We start from the raw sequence: 25,560 nt of genomic DNA on the forward strand, positions 1-25,560 counted from the left end.
GTTTTTGAGGGATCTAGAGTGACTTTTGCTGTGTATGTCACAGCCTTTGTATGAGGACGAGTGAGATTGCCACCAGCCAAAGCTAATCTATTGTAGCTCCTCTCAAGGCTGGAGGGGAATTCTTCTATCAGCTTGACTTTGTTGTAAATATTTCATCTTCAGTTTGTTTTCTGAATGAATGAACCCTTCAGTTGCAATATCAAAAGGATAGCTTTTGTAGCTTTTTGGGAATTACTTTTCACTCGTAGCTCTTTGAAAGAAGTGCATTGTGTGGAAATTTCCAATCCACACCATATTTTAGAGGAGATATTTGACTCAGATTAAAATTTGAAGGTGAGTTATTGTTGCTACGGTCTTGTTTCCTGGAAAGTAAACCATCCTCTCCCCAGTTTTTTACTTTTTTGTAATTTCTTGTCTCCTTAACATAAAGAATGTCAGATAAGGTGCAGACCAGGAACTGCTAATTGCTAACTACATTAAATATGTAATTATGTAGTGTGAAAGCAAACTGACTTCTAAGGGTTTATAACCAGATCGTATGAGTGAATTTCACACCTTAAGTTCTTAAAAATAAAGTTGCTTCAATTGTTTCTTTGAGCAATGCCAAAGTGGAACCAGATTTCTCCTATGAAGAAGCATTTTTCTAGTAGAGATGATGTATAAGTGTGAAGAAGAATGTAGAGAGTTTTTTTATGGTTTTTCACACTTACAAACGTGTTTCTCTGTGGCATCACTTCAAAAAAACATTTGATGCATTTAAACTAAAACAGTATTAAGAGTGTATACACATTTTTGAATCCCCTTTCTTTCTTTTTTCTTTTACACCTCTTCCTCTTTTGTTACTCTGTGACCATCCTACCTTGTGGAACTTGTTTTATTAACCTTAACCAGACCTTAACCAGACCTTAACCAAACCTCTGTCTAACCTTAGTCTAACCTTATCTAATTTCCAGCTAGCCCTTAACCCAAACCTGAACCCAAACCTTAACTCTTAAAAATAAACAGCTTATAACTCTGCAGCCTTTGAAGCCCTCGACTGTAACCAAGCTCTAACTCTTTAACAACCCCCTTAACCTCCTGTTCCCTTCCTGACTCTTTCCAGCACCTAAAATATACATAAAAAGTCTAAGGTTTGAATGTTTTACCTGCTTAACGAATACACTGCTCTTGTAAACCTGGAAATACCACGCGGGGTGATGGAATCACTCCTTCGTTATTTAACGCAACAGGTCTTGTGAAGGTGGAGGTGCGCTATAAATATATATAAATTCTACATGACGTGTGTTTCCCAACGCAGGCCACTCCCAAGCCTGGCCCGGCCTTTTCATTTACACGTCTGCTCTTTTTGTTTCTCCAATGTCAGCAGATGTTTCTGTTCTTTTCCAAGCAGAAGCTCGCACAGCCAAGACGCATTAGCCGACTTTTCAGCAAAAAGAGGTCTTGATTCTTTTCCGTCTGGGTTTGTTCCAGTGCCCTCTTATAGGGCGCTCTCAGTCGTACGCATTACTTTAAAAAGCCAATTCAGAAACATAAGAGCGAGTGGGTGCGTAATGCAGTGAGTCGAGAAGCAGGCAAAACATCCTTCACAGTAGAGTGATGACCTCCCCGTTGCATATGGACAAAGGAGCTTTCTGTATTCACCGCACGTGCGGAACATTCGGTGTTAGTGAATGGGTTTGTAATCGATGTTTTAAATCTATAGCTATCAGAGAGGATTTTCACAACCATATTTATATATATATATGTAGTGAGGCGTGCAAAGTGATAGAGGGAGAGAGAGGAAAGAGAGATCAGAGTAGGGCTGGGTGATATACTGTATATTCAAGTCATTTTTCTAATGATTATATATTTTGGTACCACTTTAAAATAAGACTACCTTTATAAAGGGTTTATAAATGGTTTACAAGTAGTTTATTGATTGTAACTAATTAGGTTTCAAATGCCTTAAAAATCATTAATAATAGGTTATAACACATACGCAAAAAGGGAAACAATGACCTGTTGTTTGCCAAATAGTGAACCCACAGCCATCTATGTTGTTGCACTTTCTACGTATGTGTTATAACTGATTATTAATGATTTTTAAGGCATTTACAACATAATTAGTAACCATTAATAAACTAATTATAAACCATTTATAAACCCTTTATAAAGGTAGTCTTATTTTAAAGTGGTACCTATTTTTTTCATAACATAACATAGCTATAAAAAGCAGCTTTAATACTAAAGAAAGCACAAGACCTAAATTGCTCTGCATTACTATTGTTTTAATGAACCCAAACCATTTCCAGTAGATGTGTATAGTAACAACTGCTCAGTTATTAGAATTGCAGAACTACAGAACTGTAGTATATATTTGTTTAGCCTTATAGATTTACATATATATATATATATACTTTTGTCTGTCCAAATGTTTGTAAAACACTTTTTAGTTAATGCATTGTTACTTTAAGGTGACCCGCATTGGTGACACAGCTTATTTAGTACCTGTAGAGAAGTACTATCAATAGAATAGGACTCTTTAAGGCAGATAAATATGAACTTCAGCGTAATGCTGTATTCTCTGAAATGATGGTACTCCATCTGATACTCTGAGGATAAGGATGAGTTAGGGAGTTGCGAATGAGATAAGGAGGTGATCATCCATCATCCTTACCTCACTAATGGAAGGAGACTTTTGTGGCTAATTGCAGTCCAGTCCTCACAGCAATGCTCACAGCTAAATCTAATGAAAACCCTTCCTTTGTGGCCTTTTTATTCCCTATTTGAACCAGACAATAGCTAAAAGTACCTAAGTCTGCTATACAGTTGATGTCAATGAAGGTCTAGACTAGAGTAGCTGTGGTACAATTTTTTTTGTGCTAAATCTAATCTGTGAAAAAGGATTAGAAGCAATTATTGTCTTGTTGATATTGTGAAATGCACATACAGCTCTGAAAAAAAGAGACCACTTGAAACCAAATGATGATTTTCTTTGATTTTACCAAATTGAAAGTCTCTGCAATACAATTAAGAGAAAGATGGATGATCACAAGCCATCAAACCAAGCTGAACTGCTTGAATGTGTGCACCAGGAGTGGCATGAAGATATCCAAAAGCAGTGTGTAAGACTGGTGGAGGAGAACATGCCAAGACGCCTGAAAACTGTGATTAAAAAACAAGGTTATTACACAAAATATTGATTTCTGAAGTTATAACACTTTATGAATATGAACTTGTTTTCTTTGCATTATTTGAGGTCTGAAAGCTCTGCATCTTTTTTTGTTATTTCAACCATTTCTCATTTTCTGCAAATAAATGACAATATTTCTATTTGGAATTTGGGAGAAATGTTGTCCATAGTTTATAGAATAAAACAACAATGTTTTTATTCATTCATTCATTAATTTTACTCAAACATAAACATATAAATAGCAAAATCAGAGAAACTGATTCAGAAACTGAAGTGATCTCAATTTTTTTCAGAGCTGCATTTTTAATTTTCATTTATCTTTGATATCAATGTAATGTATTAATTAATAGTTACCATTTTATCACCCAGTCCTATAACAGAGCCGGAGCCAGATATATCCGTGCCTCAGACTTTTCTTCTGCCTTCCGTCGTGCAAGGCTAAGCTAAGCTAGATACTCATACACTATTCGTCTTTGCTAGTTAATGGCGTCACTTTTAGACCTGCTTTCCATCAGCAGGTCAGCAAGTGAGAAGAGGCTTAGTCATCGTGCTTTACTCCGTCGCTTTCAGCCTCCACGCGGTCACTTATCATCGGAAATGGAGATGGAGATAATACACACATCAGAACCTCGAGCTGTCTCACGCTTTGTGTTCTCTTAATGTGTGTGCAGAGAAAGGGCCGAGATAAGACGAGAGCTCAGAGAGAGAGAGAGAGAGAGAGAGAGAGAGAGAACGCGAGAGCATCAATTGTATAAAGCCAAAGCTCCTCGTCTAGCCGTGGGAGGTCTCTAAATCTCAATATCTCAATTACTTAATCACTCTTCACTCTGATCTAAGTTTCTAAACGTATAAAACCCAGTGGAGGTATGAAACGAGCTACTCACCCAATAATACTAATAATAACTGTGTGTGTGTTTTACTTGTATCTATCTCTCTTTCCAGTGGGTACCCCAATCCGAGGTAAGACCCTAATACCAAAACACAGCCATAACATTGCCTAACCAAACTTAATCACCAACTAACTTCCACTAGCTTCCTCTTTCTCTAAAGCAATGGCCAGAACTATGCTACTTCTTCCTCTACTTTCTTGTTCTTCTCTTCCCAGTTAACAACATCTGTGTGTGTGTGTGTGTGTGTTAAATCTTTTATTTTTTTTGTGAGTATCATAGCTTGTAAACACTTTCTATAGCAGCTAATTGACTCTCAATTCTTGTTTGGGAGATTTACATGCTTTTCTCCTGCAAAAGGCTTCTATTTATGTGACCTTCCTGGGCAATATTGCAGCACTACCATTTTGAATCCTTTTAAAATAGATTTTTAATATTGTTTATTTCAGAGTACTGTGAAGGCAATGGCAAAACCTTTAGATTGCATCTATTAAGGTACCAGTAATTCATTGCGGTCAATTTGGAAGTTTGATTGTTTGTACTCAGTTTAATCCATTCTGACCTCTATCAGTAATACATTTCCAGTAGCATTGGCTGCAATACAAGCCTGAAGCATGATCTATACACCACCATGCTTAACAGTTGGTAATGTGTCCTTTTCATTGAATTCCGCAGCCTTATATTGCCGATCATGAAGGTCATATGCGAGTATGTGTTGCTGCACAGTCGCACAGTGCACCACTATTTCAGATTTTACCTTCTAGGATAAGGGTGGAGTTTAACAGAACACAAATAGTACAGTAATCTTGTCTGTAACACACAAAGAAGGCTTCATCTTTACCTTTATGCCATTTTGGTCAGATCAGGTATTAGGACAGGTATGTCCAGGTTAAGCCTTTGTATGCCACTATATATATATTTATATATGTGTGTTCACTGAGTAATGTGATGCATTGACTTTATTGATTTTAAATAAATTGAATAAAGCTCCATTATGATAATGTAATACTGTTGTATGGTCTGTAGAAACCCTCCACAATTCCACACTTACTTTTTAGGTTTTGAAATCCAAGCTATATCTCTTAAATAAGAAATTTCCTAATTTATTCTTTATAGGTTCTGCTCTATCAGGTCTCAGTTTAAGATATTTATGTAATGATTTCTGTTGCAGTTATAAACTCTTTCCAAATCAATAAATACTTAAACCACTGTTATTCACCTATATATTCCTGTAAAATCTCAGCTGCAGAAAACACAGGCACTGCTCTACCTCTTTTCATATTCACTCTCACACTTTCGCTTTTTGGAGCAGCTGTGAGTTATTCAGTTATCAGTTGTTTCAGATTGTTTATGCTGGCAAAATATCTGTTAACATGAATGAGCTTGTTCAAATATCAGGCAGCATTGCGCTGCTCTCTAAAGTCCACCATGTTTTGTGGCTACCCACACACACACACACACTCCCATATACATATAGATCACCTATTCCTCACACACGTTCAACCAGAACACTTGAATTGCTACCCTACTAACAAGTAGATACTCTGTCTTGTCATAAAATGAAAAAACAACTCCCATTTCATATCCCAACTTACAAAACCAGGGTCATTAATGTGCATAAAAGCCAAATACCAACTAACTTTAGCTTTTTATTAGCCCTTTTAAGCCTTTATACCTTTCACTTCATGGGACATATGGTCCACAAATAGAAACTAATGGCATATTCCCACCTTCATATCTAGTCAAGTGCGATTCAAAACCAAATTACTTTGAACCTTTCAAGCCTTTATATCTTCCACTTCCTGGGACATATAGTCCACATATGGAAACTAATGGCGTATTCACACCTTCATATCTATTCCAGGAAAACCAGACTTGAAAGCAGATTATTTTGAGAAGGTGTGAACACACTAATTGCACTCAGATTCAGATAAAAACTAAAAACAACTGCACTGAAACCCTTAAGAGAAGGTGCTCTCTGCTCATTTGTGGTGACAGTTTATCCAGCCTCAATTACTCAGCAAGATTTTGCTAAGAGGTAGTGGAGGTCCAGTTTAGGTCAAGATAATACTTATCTATTGTCCATATAATAACTACTAATAAATACTATTAATTATTTATTAATAGTAATAAATAACTAATAATTCTCTGCTAAATAAATACTAATCAGTCTGGAAGGCTCAGTAACAATAATAGCATAAAGTGCATAAAATATAAATGTAAAAATGAATTATTGTTGACTGTTTGTAGGAATTGCACACCTGTGTCATATATTTAATATAATATATATTAATATATTTATATATTTCTACAGACCCCCACACACTATATGATGTACTCATTAAATCTACTGAAGTCAGTGCATCTCTTATTATTCAGTGTGTGTATGTATGTGTGTGTGTATTTGTGTATATGTGTGTGCTGTCCTTTTTTCCCCCCATCTTCAGACATGTTGTTTGATGTCCATGTGCTTTTGTGTGTGTGTGTACATGTACATGTGTGTGTGTCTTTCTGTTTGTTTACCCCTCAGTGTGTGAATTCTCCACTGTTTGGAGGGATGTTGATGATGGGCGGACAGGAAGGGGATGTTTTAAGTGTGTGTGTGTGTGTGTGTGTAAATGTTGTGTGACATTTTCTGCATTTGCAGGCCCTGTGCTAATGAGTGTGTGTGTGGGTGTATGTAGAAAGTGTCCGGCTCTGTCAGGTCTGATGTCCTGTTCCCCGCCCGGCCCACTGGCCACATTATGTATGTTAATGTCCCTTGCTGCGGCCCGTAGCTGGCAGAGAGCACCGCAGCCGGTGTCATGCGCGCTCGCATAAATTACATTTGATCTGATCCGGTGCGGGTTCTCCCAGCTCGGGAAAATGAGGAATAACATTAGAGCTCCGGCACGCTTCCAAGATGTCCGCCGGCACAAGTGTGTGTGGACTAAGGACTGAGGAGACGTGTGTCTACAGTCTGATGGGATTTGGGTTTCAGTTTTTATTAATTACCTCATTAATGTTTGTGTTTAATTATGGGATGCAACAAATATGCAATGCTTTAAAGTATGTGAAATGTGAAATAGGGCTGCACGATATCCATATGTTATATTGTGATTTTTTTTTATGTATTTAAACATTTTTACAGATATAACTCCTGTTATAAGTTACAAGTGATTTGTCTAATAATATAATAATAAAAATAATAATTACCTGATAGATTACACATCTGCTGCTCTAAACCTGGCTTTACACTAGTGTGCCCCCTGGTGATGGAAATTCTGTTCTGCATTTTTTTTTATTAAGCCTAAATGAATTATTTTTTGAGATTTTTTTAATGTTGTGTTATTTTGATGTTCCCACTGGTCTAAAAAAATAAAAATAAAATAAAAAAATAAAAATAGGTATTTTGGAGTTTTCAAGTGCCTGGTTGAGGAGGCTTCCTGTTACTTGCTTTATTATAGTTGCTGTAGAATTTTTTGCCAGTGTATTTTGCATTATCATTTAAATTGATAGAGCTACTAGCATACTTGGTTGTGGTCATTTTATTTTGTGTCCAAGTGATCATACTTCATTGTTAATTTTACATTCTAACATTTTTATGGCCTGCTAAAAGCTGATAGTTTATAATTGTATTCCTTGTAGTTGAACAGCAATTATTAAATAATATACTGGTATAGTTTCAGATGCAAAACTCAGATTTAAGCCAGAAAAAAGGTACAGCAGAACTATGTCTTATGTGTTTTACCTATCATGAATCACGACCAAAAATTGTGGCAGGTACATTTCCCATGTGGCTATGTTAGAAACCTCACTAAGGCACAGTCACATTTCATTTTATTTTATGTACTTTAGTTTACCCTAGTAATGTGGCTGTGTTCCAAAGCCTGCCAAACCTGCAGCTGAGGTAGGCTGCTTTGTCAACCACCACATCATAGAAGGACTGTATCCCAAAGTGAAGGACTCTTCTTTTACTGCCTTGAAAATAGGCCTATGTTGTCTGTTTCAAAGACGCAACTGATGTATCCTTCCAAATCCTTGGTTTTCCACTTTTTTTTTTTTTACATACATACAGTTTGAAGGGGGACAAAAAAAAACACCAAAGAAATGGCAGACAATACCACCTAAATGCAACATCTTAGCCATTATTTTGATTTCAGTTATGGAACAGAGTATCGTGCAGCCCTATAGTTAGAATGAATTCATGAAGTTGCTTCTTTTTCAGAGGACGCAGGTAGGTCTGCAATACTATTCTACTATCATATATGCTAACATTTGTGTTCAAACTCTGCAATTTGGGGTTTAAACTGTAAAGGAATCATTTTGAGACAGTTTTCATCATCATACATACATACATATCATGCTGTCATATCAAAACCTCATAACTCTGCTATTTAACATTTTTACAAGAGTATTTTTTTTATAGCACGAGCAAAAACACATTAAGGGATTTTCTTTTCTCCTACAAACTTCTAATTTTACCATCACAAACAAACAATTCCGTTTAGGTCAGCAAATTAGTTTGTACAGCACATTCTTCAGTCATTGTTCCTTATAGCATAGCACTGCACTGAGATCAGCACTGCCTCACACAACCTCCAGCGCACTTATTCTACAGCGGCCGGCACCAGCATCACTAATGCCTGGCAAAAAGCAGCACATAAATCATATTGTTGCTCACAGAAACGAAAGTGACTTATGAACTCTGTATTTGCATAATGGGATTAGCCTGCCATAAAGGGGATTTTGCCCAGGGCAGACAGTCCAGACTGCGGGCCGAGGCCGAGGAGCATTTCTGGTGCAGGGTGTTCTCGGAGGAGTCACTGCTGCTAGAGCTTCACCGTGGCAGGATATCAGAAATGTGGGGGAGACTTCAAAGGGTGGGAGGAGGACACACCTTTATACAGCTGAATATGAGCTTATAGATGCTTGTGTGTGTGTCTGAGCAGTTTGGATGATTGTGTATGATGCGATGTTTCAGGGCTTTACTATACCAGTTTATATTTAATGTATATTTGTTTAATTTATCTAATTTTCATTAATGTTGAAGCAGCAGTCCTTTAAAACTGAAATCAGCACTATTCCTTAATAGGCATATGCCATAATATTGTAATCAATTGTATCAGTCAGCTTCTGTGTCCATCCCTACTTTTGCTGATAATTACACTGAAACAAGAGCTACTGTAAACATGTAGATATCAAAAACATCACACTCAGATTTCATGAGTTTCTGCAAAGAAACAGAGAATTATTTTCAATTTAGGGACCCTTTACTGGTTTAAGCTAAGCTTTTAATAGTGTATCAACAATATTATTAATAGTTAAGCCGATGTTAACACTGGCCTGCCTTCAGGTTTGTTGTGTGTTGGCGCGTTTCGCTGCTAAGTGGCGTGACATAGTGCTCAGGCGACTTTATAGGAACATTACAAGCCAACAGATGGAACATGACAACAGTTGCATTGTCTGGACTCGTGCTGCTGCTGTCACATTTAATGACCTTGGTGCCAAGCATACATGTGTGTGTGTGTGTGCTTTATGTGTACTCATTTCTTATTTTGTGTGTGTGTGTGTGTGTGTGTGTGTGTGTGTGTGTTCGGGAGGTGCAGGTGCATATATTAATATTAGAAGTGGGTGGAGGACAGAAAGGAGAGAGAGAGAGAAAGAGAGAGAGAGATGAGAGGAAGAGAAGGAGTGAGAGGGTGAGGAATATTCCGGACTTCTTCCTCACCCTAATCAGTTCCGCCTATGCAGAAAAAAACAAGCCTGCAGTCGATCCTGCAAAACAAATCAATCACAGCCTGCCAGCGCACACTAATTGAATTACACAAATGGGACTGGAGGTGCAGGGGTGTGTTGTGTGTGTGTGTTGTGTGTGTCTGTGTGTGTGTGTGTGTGTGTAGCATATAGGTTGGTTGCTTTTGGTTTGGAGCGGTTATTGGAATTAATCAAGTGTGTCACCCTCCTCCACCACTGAGACACACACACACACACACACCAGTTCTCCAGCTCCATGTTAGCTGTGGTCATGCTTTGCTGACCGGCTCTGTTTAGGCTGCCCTCACAGCGAGTTTACTAATGTTGAGCAGTTTGAAATCAGCTGTCAAATTAATCATTACTGTCACTTTATTATGAAGTGTAACTGATGTACATCATATTATAATAAATGACGAACCCAAAGCTATTTTTGGGAACAAAATTCAATGGTAATTAATATGTTGTAACTATCTGTTATTACTCCAATCAGAATATTAATGTTATCAGAACTGTCTTTTATGTTATACTATTACACCATCAGTAAAAAAAAATATGAATTATGGGTATTCGTTTTAATAGAACTAGTTGTTCAATAATGATTCATACTGGATAATATATTGTTTTTAGACATGTATTCTAGACATTAATGTTATTAGAATTGTATTCTGGATATTAACATTACTAGGAATTAATCCTGACAGTAATTCTAGATATTCATTTTATTTATTGTAGAAATTAAAATTTCAATAAATGAACCCTGAATAATATTACTAGAAATTCATCCATTTATGTATATTAATGCTACTGGAAATGCATTGTAGATATTACTTATTAAAAGTTTAACCTGGATTTTGAAGTTATTTGTAATTTATTCTGAACAATAATCTTATTAGACACTGAAATAAAAATGTATAAACTATATGCATTGATGTATAATTATTAATCTGTCATTTCACGCTTCTAAAATGACTATCTGAAGTAAGCAGATGTTTATATGATAGACAGTGGAAGGGGGTGTGTCCTGGTGTCTCTGTTTGTTGTATAGGTTTTGTTCGGAGGTCTCTGGGCTCTGCAGTCTGGTGGGTAATGGCTGTGTTTGTAATGGCAGGGTTTTGTTTGGTGGTGGTACAGCTGGTTTGTTGTGTGTTCAGTGAGGGACGGTGTGACCGCTCTTTAGCAGCACTTGCTCTCCGATACGTTCAGCATCCACATCCATGCGCATCCCTCCAGCCCCTTATTATCTTGGTCATTGTTGTGTTTGCAGTAATAGCGCACAGCTGGAGGGCTGTTGTTGGCCTGTGTGGAACGCTTTTTTTCCCTCTATCTCTCTTTAACTTTCTCTCCTTCTCTTTTACTCTTTCTCTCTCTCTCTCTCGCGCTTTCTCACTCGCCTGGGCACTCTGCTGAACGAGCATTTATCTCAAAGAAAATGCAGCACACCTTTTATCACATTGCACACTTTGAGCAGCCCGCTGTTCGCTACCATGAGATAATTTCCTCCTCTTTCTTCCTCCTTAGTTCTTTATTTATTTGCTTATTTGTTTGTTTCCAGGCTGAAAAGAAGCAAGCGTCAGTGGGTGTGAATTTGCAGAATAAGCCACGGGCAGCAGGAATTGTGGGAATTCAGTATGTGTTCATGCTCATACATAGCAAATAATAATTAAAAACAGCGACTTTTGAAAGTGCCAACATCAAAGGCCAGTTGTTTGGACTGCGGCGTGCCGAGAAATGATGCGGTGCTGCCGCCACCGCGTTTAACAGCTCTGCATTTTATTAAAATAGCAGGGGAGCACATTGTAGAAACTGCAACATTTGGTGTTATAAAGGGAGATGTAGAGAGTAGAGGAACAGACGCAGATAAAGAGAACAAAACACAGAAACAGAAGAAGGGGATGGAGAGAAGGGAGGAGCAGATAAGTGTGTTTAGTTATAGTGAGAGAGTAATAGAGAGCGAAAGAAATTCAGAACAATGGGAAAAAAGGGAAATGGGAGAGCAAAAAAAAGAGAATGATAATAGGAAGAAAAATGAATGTAAAATAGAGAAAGGAGATACTAATGGAGAGAAAATTAGATAAAAGGATGGAATATTGAAAGAAAAGGAGGAGAAAAAGAAAACGGGGGCCAAAAAGACAACAAACAGAAGGGGCAGAAAGTGAAAAACAAGGAAGAAAGAGGGGAGGAGATATAGAGAGACTTAAATTAGAAGAAGCATTATAAAATTGGCAAGGGAGATGGCTAGAGCAAGAGAGACCAAAAGAAGATGGTGAGGAGGAGAAAGAAAAGGAGAAGGAAACAGGAACAGGAAATAGTGATAGAAATACTGGAGAGAGAGAGGAATATAGAACAGCTAATGTGCCTCATCAAGTCTTCATCATAAAAAAAAGATTGCAAATTAAAGAAATACAAATTACACTCTTTGTGTCCAACAACAAAGGCCCTACAGAAAAAAATAAAAGCGCCAGTATGATGCGGGCAGAATGAAGCAGCAGACAGGGAGGCAGTGGTGAGATAGAAGATAAGGCCACGCTGTAAGAGCGCTTTAATTATCTTATCCGGGTTCTGCAGCGCCACCACGATAAAACATCACACATCACGTTCAGACAGACGCCGGCTGAAAAAGAATAAAGCAGTGAAATCGCGCCGCCCCAGCTCAAGCATTCTGTGTGTACTCTCCGCGCTCCGGCTTTGAGTGCAGAGGAAAAATAGCGTATAAAGCTACGTAATGAAGTCAGCGGGGACGGATGAATCAGCTGATACGCACCAACTGAGAAGAGTCACCTAAAGCAGTTCAGATCTGAGCGTTCACACACACTGCTCTAAACCGAATTCTCTTTTATTGCCTCTCTTTGTTTCTGCTCAGATTTACTCGCTGCTGTTCTGCATACAATCAGACCACTAAACCTCAGCTCATTATCAGAGGTCATGCTGGAGGAGGAGAAAAGCAAAGAGGAGAGAGAGTCAGAGAGTAGAAGAAGTAGAGATAATAGTAGGAAAGTGATAAAAGTAGAACGAGAGAGAGAAATATAGAGAAATAAGAGAGAGAGAGAGAGAAAGTTGAAGGGACAGAAAATGACAGGGAAAGAGAAAAAGAGAGGGAAGGACGATGAATTGAAAAGGAGAAGATCAATAGAGAAACAAAGAAGGAGAGAAAAATTAAAAGAAAGTAAAAGGGAAAAAAAGAGCAGAAACAGAAAAAACAAATGGAAAGGGTAGATGAGAGTAAGATGGAAAAGTAGTAGAAAGAAAGTGATGAGAGAACAAGGGAGATAATAAATGGATGGGAAAAAATGGAAAGGGAGAGAGAGAGATACAAAAAGTGCTAAAAAAAAGTAGCAGGAATGAAAGTAAAAGATGGAATTAAAAAGGAGAGAAAAATTGGGGAATAGGAGAAAGTAAAGGAAAGAAATGGACAGACAGAAAAAAACATAGAAAGGGTAGATGAGAGAAAGATGGAAAAGTAGTAGAAAGAAAGAGATGAGAGAACAAGGAAGATAGAAACAGAAACAAAGAAAAATAAATGGATGGGAAAAAATGGAAAGGAAGAGAGAGAGAGACAAAAAGTGGTAAAAAAAAGTAGCAGGAATGGAAGTAAAAGATGGAATTAAACAGAAAAGAACAAATGGATGAAAAAAGAAGACAGAAAGAGGAAGAGAAGAGAGGGGACAAAGAGATGAAAAGAGAAGGGTGAGTGAACAGAAGGGAGGGGCAGAGAGAGAGAGATTCATGCTGTGTTATGGTTTATTTATCAGAGTTTAGATAAATATCATAACAATTCTGCACTGTTTTCGGAGAGTCAGAGGAGCAGGAAGGAAGGAAATAAGGAAGGAAGGAAAAAAGGAAGGAAAAACAAGAAAACAAGCGATCTGGACCCGGCGGATCTTTCCGGAAAGGTCCGGCCGTCCGATTCGTATCACAGGTTGTGTAAAAGAGCGCAGCACCTGAGGAGACTTCAGAACACACTCCAGACCTGACTGCTGCAGCCGGACCCCCCACCGAGCCCAGCACACATCAAACGAAGCCCACACACACTCACACTTCACCTCACACACTCCCCCACCTGAAAGCCCACCTGCTCGTGGCAGGTCAACATGCTATTCTGGCTGCGGCTCCCCGGCAGGCCGGGGGTGATTAGAGGTGCGGCAGAAACAGGCAGGTGAGGCCTCCAGCCGCTCGGATAAGGCTGTCTCTGACATCTGTCCTTTCAGAGTGCGAACGAGTGCAAATAGGTGTGTGAGAACACACAGCGTGATGCCTCACTCACACTACACCTGCTATGGATGTGCGATTTATCAGTAGAATACATCGTTAACAACCATTCATTATGATATTATGAGTTATGGCCCAGAAGATTGCTGAAGCTTGGCTCTTTAGAGTTCTATATAGCAAAAAATAAATAAACTCCCTTTAATAAACAGCTAAATGTAAAGTAAAGATAAGTGGATTGTATGAAATGACGAATGATTGACTCTCAACTGGGAGACACCAGTGACTCACCTCAGGTTCTTATCTACCAATCATAAATCCTGTCATAAAACCAGTAATAGTTTACTTTTTTGCTTTTATTTAGTTTTAAGTCTTTTTAATTATATTTTCATTACATTTTCATTTACATTTTCATCTGTGTGCTCTCAAATCAGCTTACCTTTACAAGACCTATGAAGGTACCCATGGTATTTAGCATTCAGATGTTAGTAGAATATGTTAGCTCATGTCAGTTGTGAGGTTGATTTGATGTGTTGCATGTAAACAAAGATATACTTAAAAAAAAAAAGACCAGGCCATCTTCTTTCACTGGTGTGAAGTTTTTTGAAGGCACTTTTATTCAGCGTCTGTTGTGTTATATCAAGTATATCCAAAGTCAGGGCAGTGTCTACCAGGAGGTTTTACAGCACTTTGTTGTCAGCTTCCCTCTGCTGACAACTTTTATAGAGATGCGGATTTCATTTTCCAGCAGGATTTGGCACACTGCCCACACTGCCAAAAGTACCAATTGGTCTTTCATTTGCTCTAATTGTGTGAGACACTGATTTTTGGGTTTTCATTGGCTGTAAGCATTAAAAGAAACACTTAAAATAGATCTGTCTACTCTACACTGTATCTATATAATATGTGAGTTTCACGTTTTGAACAAAATGACTTAAATAAGGTAACTTTTCAATTATATTATTTTTTTTAGATGCAACAGTATATAAGGGTATATTAAGTAGTCATATTACCATGGTTGAACTTCTTGATTTCTTGACCATTCAAGCATATTGTTGTCAGGTTTTTTTGAGCTGCAGAGAGAGCAGTGGTTGTGAAATTTCTCATAGTGTGGTCCTGCATCGCACTGACATAAGCATTTCTCACAGCTCACGGTGGGAAATAATTCATACTTTGGGACTCGAGTGTTGCTCACAGCTCCTGCTCCGTACAGAACACTGGACATGAACTAATGACCACTCAGTAAACAACCTGAGCTTGACCTCCTGCTCCCTTCACACACTTCCCTTTCTGCACACGTACAGATACACATGTCCTGTGGAACGTTCTGGCAGGCAGGAGTTACGTCACAGCTCAGAACATGCCCGTAAGCAGCTACGTTCTAGATTGCAATATTAATGATGGCCCAAAGGCTGTGGAGCTGTAGAAGGATTAAGTTGCCTTTAAAGTAAACAGCGTTTTCCCATCCACTTTGATGACCACTTTTTTCTGGTTGTGTTTTGCAATGAAACCAGTATATTATTATAATTTCTGGATTTCTATGATTATTGTCAGGTTTTTGTAGAATAGCTCGTTTTGCATTTTTTAAATATGAGTATCCATTCCAACTCCAGATTCTTTAGAGTTTTGTATGCAGCTTTTTGATCTTTTTGACCGGATGCAACAGGATGCAAACATTTGTGTTGCAATAATCCATGTTCACTAGTTACACCAAACACCAAAACTTTGCAACACCTGAGCAACCACCTGAAACCATGTGATGCACTATACAGTATCAGTATACAGCATTGCATTGTAATCATCTTGCAACACCCTATAAGCCACTAGCAGCTCTACTGTAGCAGTCAGCTTGCATCAAGCAAACACTTCAAGCAGCAACACCATATCAACCACCTGGACTATCATCTATATCAGCCACTCAAGCAAGGTTTTAACGTTAAAATAATGGGAAGATGAATGAGATCTTGATGAACTCCTGCCAAGATAAATGTGGTTTTGGTAAAGCTAGGCATGTGCATACGAAACACCACAGTGACATCGTAGCAACACCTTAGCAACCACTATGTAGCAACCACTTGGGATATAAAAACAATCACCTTGCAAAACCATTGCAATACTACAGCACTAATGCAGCAACCACCTACCAACATTCATTGCAACCATTTACTAACACTAAAACACCCACACGGTAACCACTTATCATGAATGGTTCTTAGCATTAAAACAAAGGGAAAATTGAAAGAGTTGAAATTGCTAGATGCATTTTTATACTATATTTGTACCAAACACATAATAACCACCTAAGATACCAGAGTAACCACCTAGCAACATCACAGCACCTGTGTAAGATACTATAGAAACTGATCAACCTTGTAATTTTTCACAAGCATTTCTTTTCTTGTTTTTTTTATTGTGTCATCCACCCTCACACTAAATCACTAAGTGTGTAGATACATCATTCTCCTCCATATCTCAGCGGGGTTTAAGAAATTAATGATTATACTCTCATTAAAAGCATGTCACAGCCTTGTCATTTTGGTTTCTCATCATAGTATGTTTCTCTCTCTCTCTTTTTTTTCTCTCTCTTTTTCTCTTTCTCTCTTGCCCTCTATTGGGGTGCGCCCTCCTTGCTCTTGCTCCTGCTCACAGGTGCCCTGCAGATAGAGAACACGGAGGAGACGGATCAGGGGAAGTACGAGTGTGTGGCGTCTAACGTGGAAGGCGTCCGCTACTCTTCCCCTGCCAACCTGTATGTGAGAGGTAGGGAGCAACCTGTCTTCGGAGGCCGGCCAAAAAAACACAGGGAAAATCTTTTAAAGCTATTCCTGGGCCCAGTGTGCTAAACCCAGCTATTTTACTGCTTAAGAAATGCTCTTTTGGTTCTAGTAGAACCTAACCTGTGTCCTGTGACCTGTGCTGGTACTCATAATCTGAAGAAAATCTTCTTAAAGCAGCAGTCCCTAAGATTTTTTATTTATTTATTTATTTTTTATTAAAATCACTCATATTACTGATTTGGAAGGAATCCCTGCAACATCTTAATATTCATGTTCATGCTAAAAACACATGTGTCTGGTAGGTTTGTTGGTGCAGAATTTCTCACAACAATTGATAAACCGACTCTTTCACATGCCCAGTGCAATTTGCACATTCTCACCAGATCTCCAGCTTTTTTCAAATCTCTTAAACTGTCGCTTTAAGTCGATTTAAAGCATTTTAATTGCCTGGGAAGTGCACAGGTATTGTCTCTAACCAGTTTTCGCAGGTGCAAGAGGATTGATGGTAAGTTTGGTCTAGTTTTGATTGGCTGACCAAGCTCTAAAGTCAGACAATCAAAACAGTAAACCACCAGAAAGCAGCAAAAGGTAAAAAAGGTAAACGTTTCAATGTGAATGTGTTCCTGATAATACAATATGCAGTTTGTTTGTGTTGTAAATCCCACAGATACAAGTGTATGCCTCAGATTCTACAATTCTAAACAACAGTTGTAGCTTTTCAGACACGAAAATCAATTAAAATAAAGCAGCAGAAATATCTGATATTGTTTTTGCTACAAGAATAAGCATGGTTCTTCACATTAAAACAAAGAAAATATACAAGATGAAGAAGATGAACGCCTACTGAGATGATTTTAATAAATCGAGGCAGATGCATTTTTCCACATGTAATATTTATTGTGTGAATATTAAAAAAAGAGAGTTTGTTCCCACTTTGTATCAAATAACTTTGTCTCCCATAAATAATTCAAAAGCCTCTTACATTAAAAAATAGGTCAGGGTGCTGTCTTTGTGTTATTATGGTTATTATTCAGCTTCCGCGAGATGCAGCACGGCTAAGAAGACTTGTGTAGTACTGCCTACAACAGTAGCGTGAGCTAGGATAGGGTAATAACATCAAGTGTCAAGCAGAGCAAGCAGGCTAGGTGCTTTATGTTAATGAGAAATGCATGCTAAAACATATTCCAGCGGAGTAAATATTGTTTATGAATCAGATTTTTTCTTACTGTAGCTTTAGTCAATGCAAAAGTCTAAAAAGCTTGAAAGGTAATGTTTGGATGTTCTTTAGATCATTAGTTTGTAGCCTGAAGAACCAGAACTCATGCTAACCAGTGTTTTGCTAGCGTTTATTAGCAAGTGTGTTCATTTAATTTTCAGTGACTGTACTTCAAAAAATGTATCTCATGTGTCCTTTGGTTTGTTTTTAGAGCTTGATTCTCTGTTAATGACTGTTCAAACCAGTTAAACTGTGTTCTCATTTCTAGAATATTCTGCATTTGAAATTAACAGCTACAATGGAAAGCTATGCTAAGCTAGCCTGTGAATAAATAACAAGTAATTTCCTGTAAACATATTCTGTTCCAACCAGTCCCTCAGGACCACAAAATATGTAAATGCATTGAAAACACTGAAATATCATTGTAGCTGCTAAATTTGCTTTTAAAAGAAAAGAAAAAAAAACGTTTTATTTTGTGCAGCTAGTTTCTTTCTTCTCTTTGGTTTGTTTCATTGGTTTTTCTTATGGTTTCTTCTTTTCTCTTGGTTCTTTTCTTTTACGTTAAGCAAACGGGCCACCATGGGAGCTTTTTAGGTGGCTTCACTGGACGCTGTGATTTCTTTCATTGTTTTTAACAAACGCAACCAACATGCTGAAAGTGACCCCAGTTGGACATGCACTCTTTCTAGCAGGCTAGCACTGATCTAATCCTGTTCACACTGGGGTCAAAACAGGTTTTTAAAGCAGCGAACGGACGGGCAAACCTGTGACAAACTGGATGTCACTGCTGTCAATGACTGAGTAGATTTTTCCAAAGAAATCAATAAATAAACAAATAAAACACTAAATCAAGCAGAGATATGCAGCAGCTTAAAGCCTTGAGGTGGCCTTTTTTACTCTCTCTGTGTTTCCCCTATTTTTCTCTTCTCCTCATGTCATTGTGTTCTGCATCAACCCCTTTACATCCCTCAGAGCTTCGAGAAGGTTGGTGTGTTTTTTCTTTTTTACTTTTTTTAACCCACATTAAAGACCAAAAAAAAAAAAAAAGAAATACACTAAGCAAGATGTTTTACATTTTTGAAGATATATTTATTTATTTTATTATTCTTATTATTTATGACCAAGCTCATTAGCACTTTGATGATTAATGAGCACAAATATGATATATAAAACCTGCTACTAAATAGTTCAAGAAATGTATTTTATTAGTTAATTTATTTGCACAGGAAAAAGAAAAAAAAACTAGTGATAAAGTGATAAAACCCCGCCCACAATGGTCGGGCTGTTTGTTTATTCATATATATATATTTATATATATATATATATATATATATATATATATATATATATATATACACACAAATTATATCTGAGTTTGCATTGTGGGGCCTTTTTTCTCGTTTGCATCTTTTGATATTGCTTCTGCTCAAGAAAGAGGAAACTACAAATAAAGCTTTGTTGCATTTGTTGTCATGGAAAGTCAGCATCTGAAAAATAACAGGGCTTGGTGCATGACGGGAGAATGTAACTATGCTTGCATGCCTGGAATGAAACTGTGTTTCTTCTTATTTCTGCACATGGTGTGAGTGTTTTTCCGTGCCTTTTTTTACTCTCTCTTTCCTGTTTTCCAACATTTCTACCCCCTCCATAATGAAGTCTTTTGTGGCCTCTCCTTTAGCGAGTTCCTTGTAGCGTAGTCTTATTTGTTGTGTGCCTTTTATTTGTTCTGTACTGTTCCTCAACTCCCTTTATGTTGGAATTTCCTGTTTGTTAGATGTGGGACGTATTTGTTTTGTGTGCAGTCGTCCCTTTGTAATGTTTGTAGTTCCAACATTCCAGAATTACGGCAAAAGAGAAAGAAAACAAGTGTGTTTTTTTACAGCCAGTGTTCCTGCCATCTCAATACAAAGCTCAATAATGTGGCAAACCCGAACTTGATTGGATGATATTCGTTTATGCGGCGTTTTACTCACGGCTAATTCTTTACTGTGTCACAGGGATCAGAGCTGAATATAATGTTGTCTCTGCAATCCAAGCAGTCCCTCAGAGAGTGTGGAGGCTTGGCGGTTCTCTCTGGCAGCGAACTCGCCCGGACCCGCTTTGTTGACTGTCTGCCACGTGCCTTTTTTCTGGAGTCAGCCGACTCAATCAAACCGGGATTTATCATTCATTTGATCCCCTCGGCGATCGCCTGAATTGCTTTTCGGTGTGATGATTTATGTGATTAAGCCACCTAAATTAGCCCCCAAACAAAAAGAGAGTGGCTTGTTGAGGACTATAAATTCTAATCCTGAGGAGAAGGTGCCAAATTAATCAAGGCCTCATTCCAGCTCAATCCACTGGTGCCTGGGCTGGTTAAATTGACTACCGCTATCACAACGGCCTATCACTTCCCTATTCACTGTATGTGTTACACGTAATGGTCCCCACATGCTAGGCTCTAGTTCTGGCTCTGGCTCTAGCTATGGATCTGGCTCGTCATTGAGGGTCCTGAAACTTGGTCAATATGTAATATGGCCAATATACATTTTTGGGAATAATTTTCACTTTTTCACTTAGAAGACTGTTTTGATTTATCTACCGTGTTGCTCTGTCGGTTTGGGGTACATTTTTAGGAATAATTTTTTGTTCCACAAGAAATCAAGAAAAGCTGGTAACTTTCTTAATTAGAAGAGCTTATTTTTATAGACTTCTGCTAAAAGTACAATAGGGGAACTGATCTGTGTTTGGTTGGGGGTGAAATGACAAGGCAACATTCATAGAACCTTTTGGGAATAATTTTATATCCAGATAAGATGGCCATGGGTACAATAATTCTGGCAATACCCTTAGATCACTTGATGATTATTGATTAATATGATTAAATAATAGGGTTAATTATAATTAATATTCTTTCTCATTCTTGGAGCATCATGCAGAGTTGATCTATGCTTTTTATGATGCTTTTTAACATTTTGAGGAAAAATTTTAGGTTCAGAAAAGAGTTAGCCATAGTCACAAAAATTCGGGCAACTCTGGTGAAGCACTTACTCACTTAGATCACTTAGAAGAGCATTCTCATATTCCTGCTCCTGCTGGGAGTACCATGGGGGAATTGGCCTGCACTTGGGAGGAATGACGAGGCACGATTCAGAGCCCCTTGTCCCTACGGCTGCGGTGCTAAACCATCCCGGCCATCTCATAATGTCTGCACTGAAACAAAATGGCCTCTTGAATTATTCATCATCTGAGGAAGACATGGTGGTGCTAAGGGGGTGGAGAGATTGTGGGGGGGTGGCAGAGTCCCTGCATGAGCCGCCATGCTGGCCCCGAGCAGGAGTTAGCGGTATAAATAATGAAGGGTCGAGCACTGCGATTCCGTCTCAGAAGGCCTGGCATATATTGGCAGGAGTTTTTTTTTTTTTTATTTTTCATATCCGGTCAAACCTATCACAGAAGCTGTACCATAACTTAGCCCTGCTTGACACGTCTAGGCTAGTGCTAGCCAGGACTGGCTACTCCATAGACTAGAGATAAGATGCTAGTCTAGTTAAACGTTTATAGCTAATAACTGCATTAAACTGCTTATAAGCTCCTTTGTACCCATTTAACTACTGCTGAACACATTCAACACATTACCACACACTGTGTGAGCATGTTAGCCACAGTTAGCAATGAACTTCTGCTAGCTTTAGTAATCCCCCTTTGAACTTTGATTGACCAGAACTGAGCCCTCCAGTGTGGAGAGTCAGTCAATAATTCCCCCACCTTTATACCAAATTAATGACAGAAATTACAAAGTCATCCACTTTCAATAAGGTCGCTAATCTCCCATTATTGCCCCCGACAATGGGGGCTTTCAAGCCGTTCCTCGGTTCCTCTCAAAGTAGCCTAATGAGCTAACAATGGAAATGAACAAATTATATCCTTTCAGGGGTTTAGGCCTCTAAGTCTTTCTGAAGAATTGCAGAATATTGTTGTAATCTTTTCCAAACTCTAGGAAATGGATTTTAAACTGTGTTGCGATGCTGGAAGACTGTGCTGTGACTGTGCTCTCTGCTTTTTGGATTGTGATTGATCGTATGCATGAGCATGAATATGCACGCCTGCTTCCCTTCAACTTCTGCATGCCCTGAATTGCATGTGCTTGCATGTGTTACTGTGCATCTTGGCATGGATAAAGGAATAGACAGCTAGATTACACCCTGCTCTGTGGTCGGCTAAAACCGAGGCCAGCCTAAGCTTGGGGCGCAAGAAGCGATTTTGACCCCTCATCTGTCAGAAAAGGACTGAAGGTCAAACTGCAATCCGACTAATTCCAAACCAAACGGATGTGCGGTTTAGCCGTGCACGCCACTGTTCTGCTGTCGTCGAAGCAGAGCTGTTTGTCTGAAACTCTCTCTAGTAATACGGTCTCAGACTCCATCAGTCTCGTATTTGCCGTAATCAGATAAACCGGTGGCAGATGTTTGCCGCTTTTGTTCCCAGTAATAACTTCCATTACTGGTGCTGATTCCTCCGAGCCCCTGCTGAGACTGCTTACCGCTGCAGCAGCGCAGGTGTGTGCTAATGTGGGTAACCCCTGCAGTGTGGTCCGTATGGAAATGCCCTCCCTCCCCAGAGTGTATATGGAACTTTCCAGGTCTTTGCTTACCGACGCTCCGAGCAAGGTGTAATCTCAGCTTCAGCGTGGCACTAAAGGCTGCCCATTATTTTCGCTTTTCCCTCCTTCATTTCGGGGCTGGACAGACTGTCTCACCAAAAACGGCAGATAGTATCCGCCTTTAAAAACGGTCTGGCGGGTTCATCCTTCATATTCTTGTCCCTAAAAAACTCTATTTTACTAAAGAACCAGAACGAGTGCAGCGCTGTTTTTGCGCTTTCCCTGTTGACTGACTTTTGCCTCGTCCACCGCAAAATCCCTTGATTTGTCTTTCTCTCCATAGTGGGGCTTGAAACGAGGTTTTGACTTGACACCTTTAAGAAATAGACGTAGATATATATATATATATATATATATATATATATATATATATATATATAGTCACGCAAAAACCTTAATTCATGTACATTTTCTGTTGTTTTCACTTTGACAAAGTTATTGGCATTGTTTCCAATTCTATCGAACATTAGGAAGGTTTTTTCCTTTACTTGTAAATTTGCTATTTTAGAGAGACAGCTGTCAGGTTTTTGCGTGACTGAGGTGATGTACATACTGTATATCTTATTGAATATATAAATGTACATCATTGGTCGGGCCTGCTGGGCTCCTGGTCTTAGTGAATGAGGAGTATGTCTGTTCAGTTTGAGGTTCTTTCCCACCGAGTGATCCCATACAACACCAGGGAGCTCCAGTACACTTCAAACGTTAGCGCGTTAGCCGTGTGACCGCATGTCAGGGCTCAGATAATAAAGTCCAAAATCGCGCTTCATTTCATGCAGCACTACTTCAAAGCCAGACAAGCCTGATAGATCGATAGGCTAGGATACAAATGTTGACAAGTAATTGAAGACTTTAGACTCACTTAGGGTAGGCCTTTTCTCCATGCCTGGTGGATAAAGTGTTTTGAGGCATTGTTGTTTTTTTCTTTGAAGTCAGGCAGATTTTCACACTCTGTAAGACGGGTTGGGGATCTAAATTTTGACCCTGCCAATGTAAAATAGGCTAAAGCCCTCCTTTCAGTTCATTTTTTGAAATAAATTTAAATGTAATGGTTTGCCAATAATGCTAATGCACTTCCTAAATGTTTTTTCACCTAGCTGAATTATTCTAGGAAAAAAATATATATAGATCTTTCATACATCAATTTTTTTTTTTTTTTTTTTTAGAACTGGTTCTTCTATGGAATTTCACCAAAGAACCCTTTTTTGTTGCTTCAAAGGACACCATCATTTCACCACAGAGATTTAAACCAAGTCATTTAGAATGAGGCTTTGGTGTGAAATTAAGGTTCATTGCTGGGAAACCTGACTCTCATCTCTAAACAGTGGTGGTAACGGCCAATGTTTTACTATTCAAACCCAACACTCAAAGCTGTGAAGTTGATAATGGTAAAATAGTGTTAAATTAGACAAAAATGCTTTTTCTTTCAGGATTATTTAGACAGGATAGTTCCATTCACTGCCATTGTGAACTAGGCTTTAAATTTCATTTAATAATCCATGAATATTTTTTAAAACTGCTGGAATTTTAGCTTAAACATTTTTCATATCTTACTGTGACTACTAATAAGACCAGTCTGCTGTAGAGTTCTTCTAAAGTTCTTCTTCGACTAGCCCCTTTTTGCCAACTTTATTTTAAAAGTTGTCTAAACAGCTAATTTAACTCTATTTCTGTTCCATTCCGTAATGTATGATTATAAAATAAATTGTTTCTAGCATTGTTAGTACACTGATAGTAGTAGCTGACCCGAATTGGGACATAGCAAATGCACTGATGATAAATAATAATTATATTAAGTATTGAAAGGTGAAAGGTTGCAGCCCTCATTCACTCAACTACCAAAGCTCATGGTCCACTGCCCAACATCAGAGCCAGTTAGAGAACTGCCACTATGCCCTCCACCCAAATTTAGCACTCATTCGATTTGACTGGCCATCTGAACAGTATACTGTTGAATTGATCCCAGCACTGTCCAGTACAGGTCCATTCAGTTCCCATGCTCTACACCTCACTGTCAGAAGGTTCTATCTGTGATCAGTGGTCAAAGTCAGAGCCTTGAAGAACACACCTGCGCTGTAATCTGTGTGTGTGCCTTGGTGATATTTTTTATTTTTGGAGTTTATTCAGCACTGTTTGATCGTGTGTGTCTGTGTGTTCCATTTAAAATGTTGCTAAAGTTGCATTTGCACTAGTTTTTTTTTCTTTCCTCTCCTTTTCTTTTATTTTTTTTCCTGTTTTTTGTTTGGGTGGGGCTGCATGTTTTGATGGGCCTGGGCAGTATGACTCTACCGGCTCTGGCCTGGTGGACAGTTTGGTTCCATATTGTATTTGTCCTTCATGCAGTCATAGCAATGCATGATCTTGTGAGACATGGGCTGCCCTTTCACCTTTGTCAAATGTTGTTGGATATGCACTTTTTGGGGGGTTGCTTACAAGTTTGGGACTTCTTCGCCCATAAATTAGCAATTTAACAATTAAATCAACTTTTTGTATGTTTAAAGCAATTTGTGTATTATTAAAAGAAAATTCGGAGTTCTAGACATCCCTATTAACACTACTCAAGCAAATGCACTGACATGCCAAAGGTCTTAGGACTAGAACTAGTATCATGTTCCATGATTTATGACATTGGCCACGTTTGTATGTGACTTCTGCCAGAGTTGCTTGTCTGTTGGCAAGGACAATTCTAGCCAGATACCGCTGGTCATGATCATAACCACCCACTGCACTGTTGACTGTGTGTGGTAATGCCTTCCTCTATTTTCTATGACATGTTTTCTGTACACACCTGATGCTGTGGATCGAGTAACTTTGTAAATTGTATGTCCCACCCACCTGGCACTCACTATCAGGCCTCGTTCAAACTCTCATCATCATTTACCTTGCCTAGCCACCTCTCTCACAAGGTAACACCTTACAACGTACAC

General features: G+C 38.6%; 1 protein-coding gene across 15 annotated transcripts in view; it reads left to right on the plus strand.

Annotated features, from left to right (window-relative positions):
- The window catches only part of ptprsa (protein tyrosine phosphatase receptor type Sa), a 310,811-nt gene that overhangs the window by 198,633 nt on the left and 86,618 nt on the right, over window positions 1–25,560 (plus strand). For 9 of the 15 annotated variants that reach the window (XR_007424918.1, XM_022669860.2, XM_022669866.2 and 6 more), the window contains 2 exons: window positions 16,648–16,758; window positions 18,964–18,975. Coding sequence is in view for 14 of the 15 variants with exons in the window: in XM_022669860.2 (XP_022525581.2) it covers window positions 16,648–16,758; window positions 18,964–18,975 (123 nt within the window). In the remaining variant the exon portion in view is untranslated. The remainder of the gene's footprint in view (window positions 1–16,647; window positions 16,759–18,963; window positions 18,976–25,560) is intronic. The other 6 variants (XM_049465923.1, XM_049465925.1, XM_049465929.1 and 3 more) reach the window with 1 other exon arrangement.

Source organism: Astyanax mexicanus, chromosome 16, assembly GCF_023375975.1.
Source record: "Astyanax mexicanus isolate ESR-SI-001 chromosome 16, AstMex3_surface, whole genome shotgun sequence".
NCBI classification, from domain to species: domain Eukaryota; kingdom Metazoa; phylum Chordata; class Actinopteri; order Characiformes; family Acestrorhamphidae; genus Astyanax; species Astyanax mexicanus.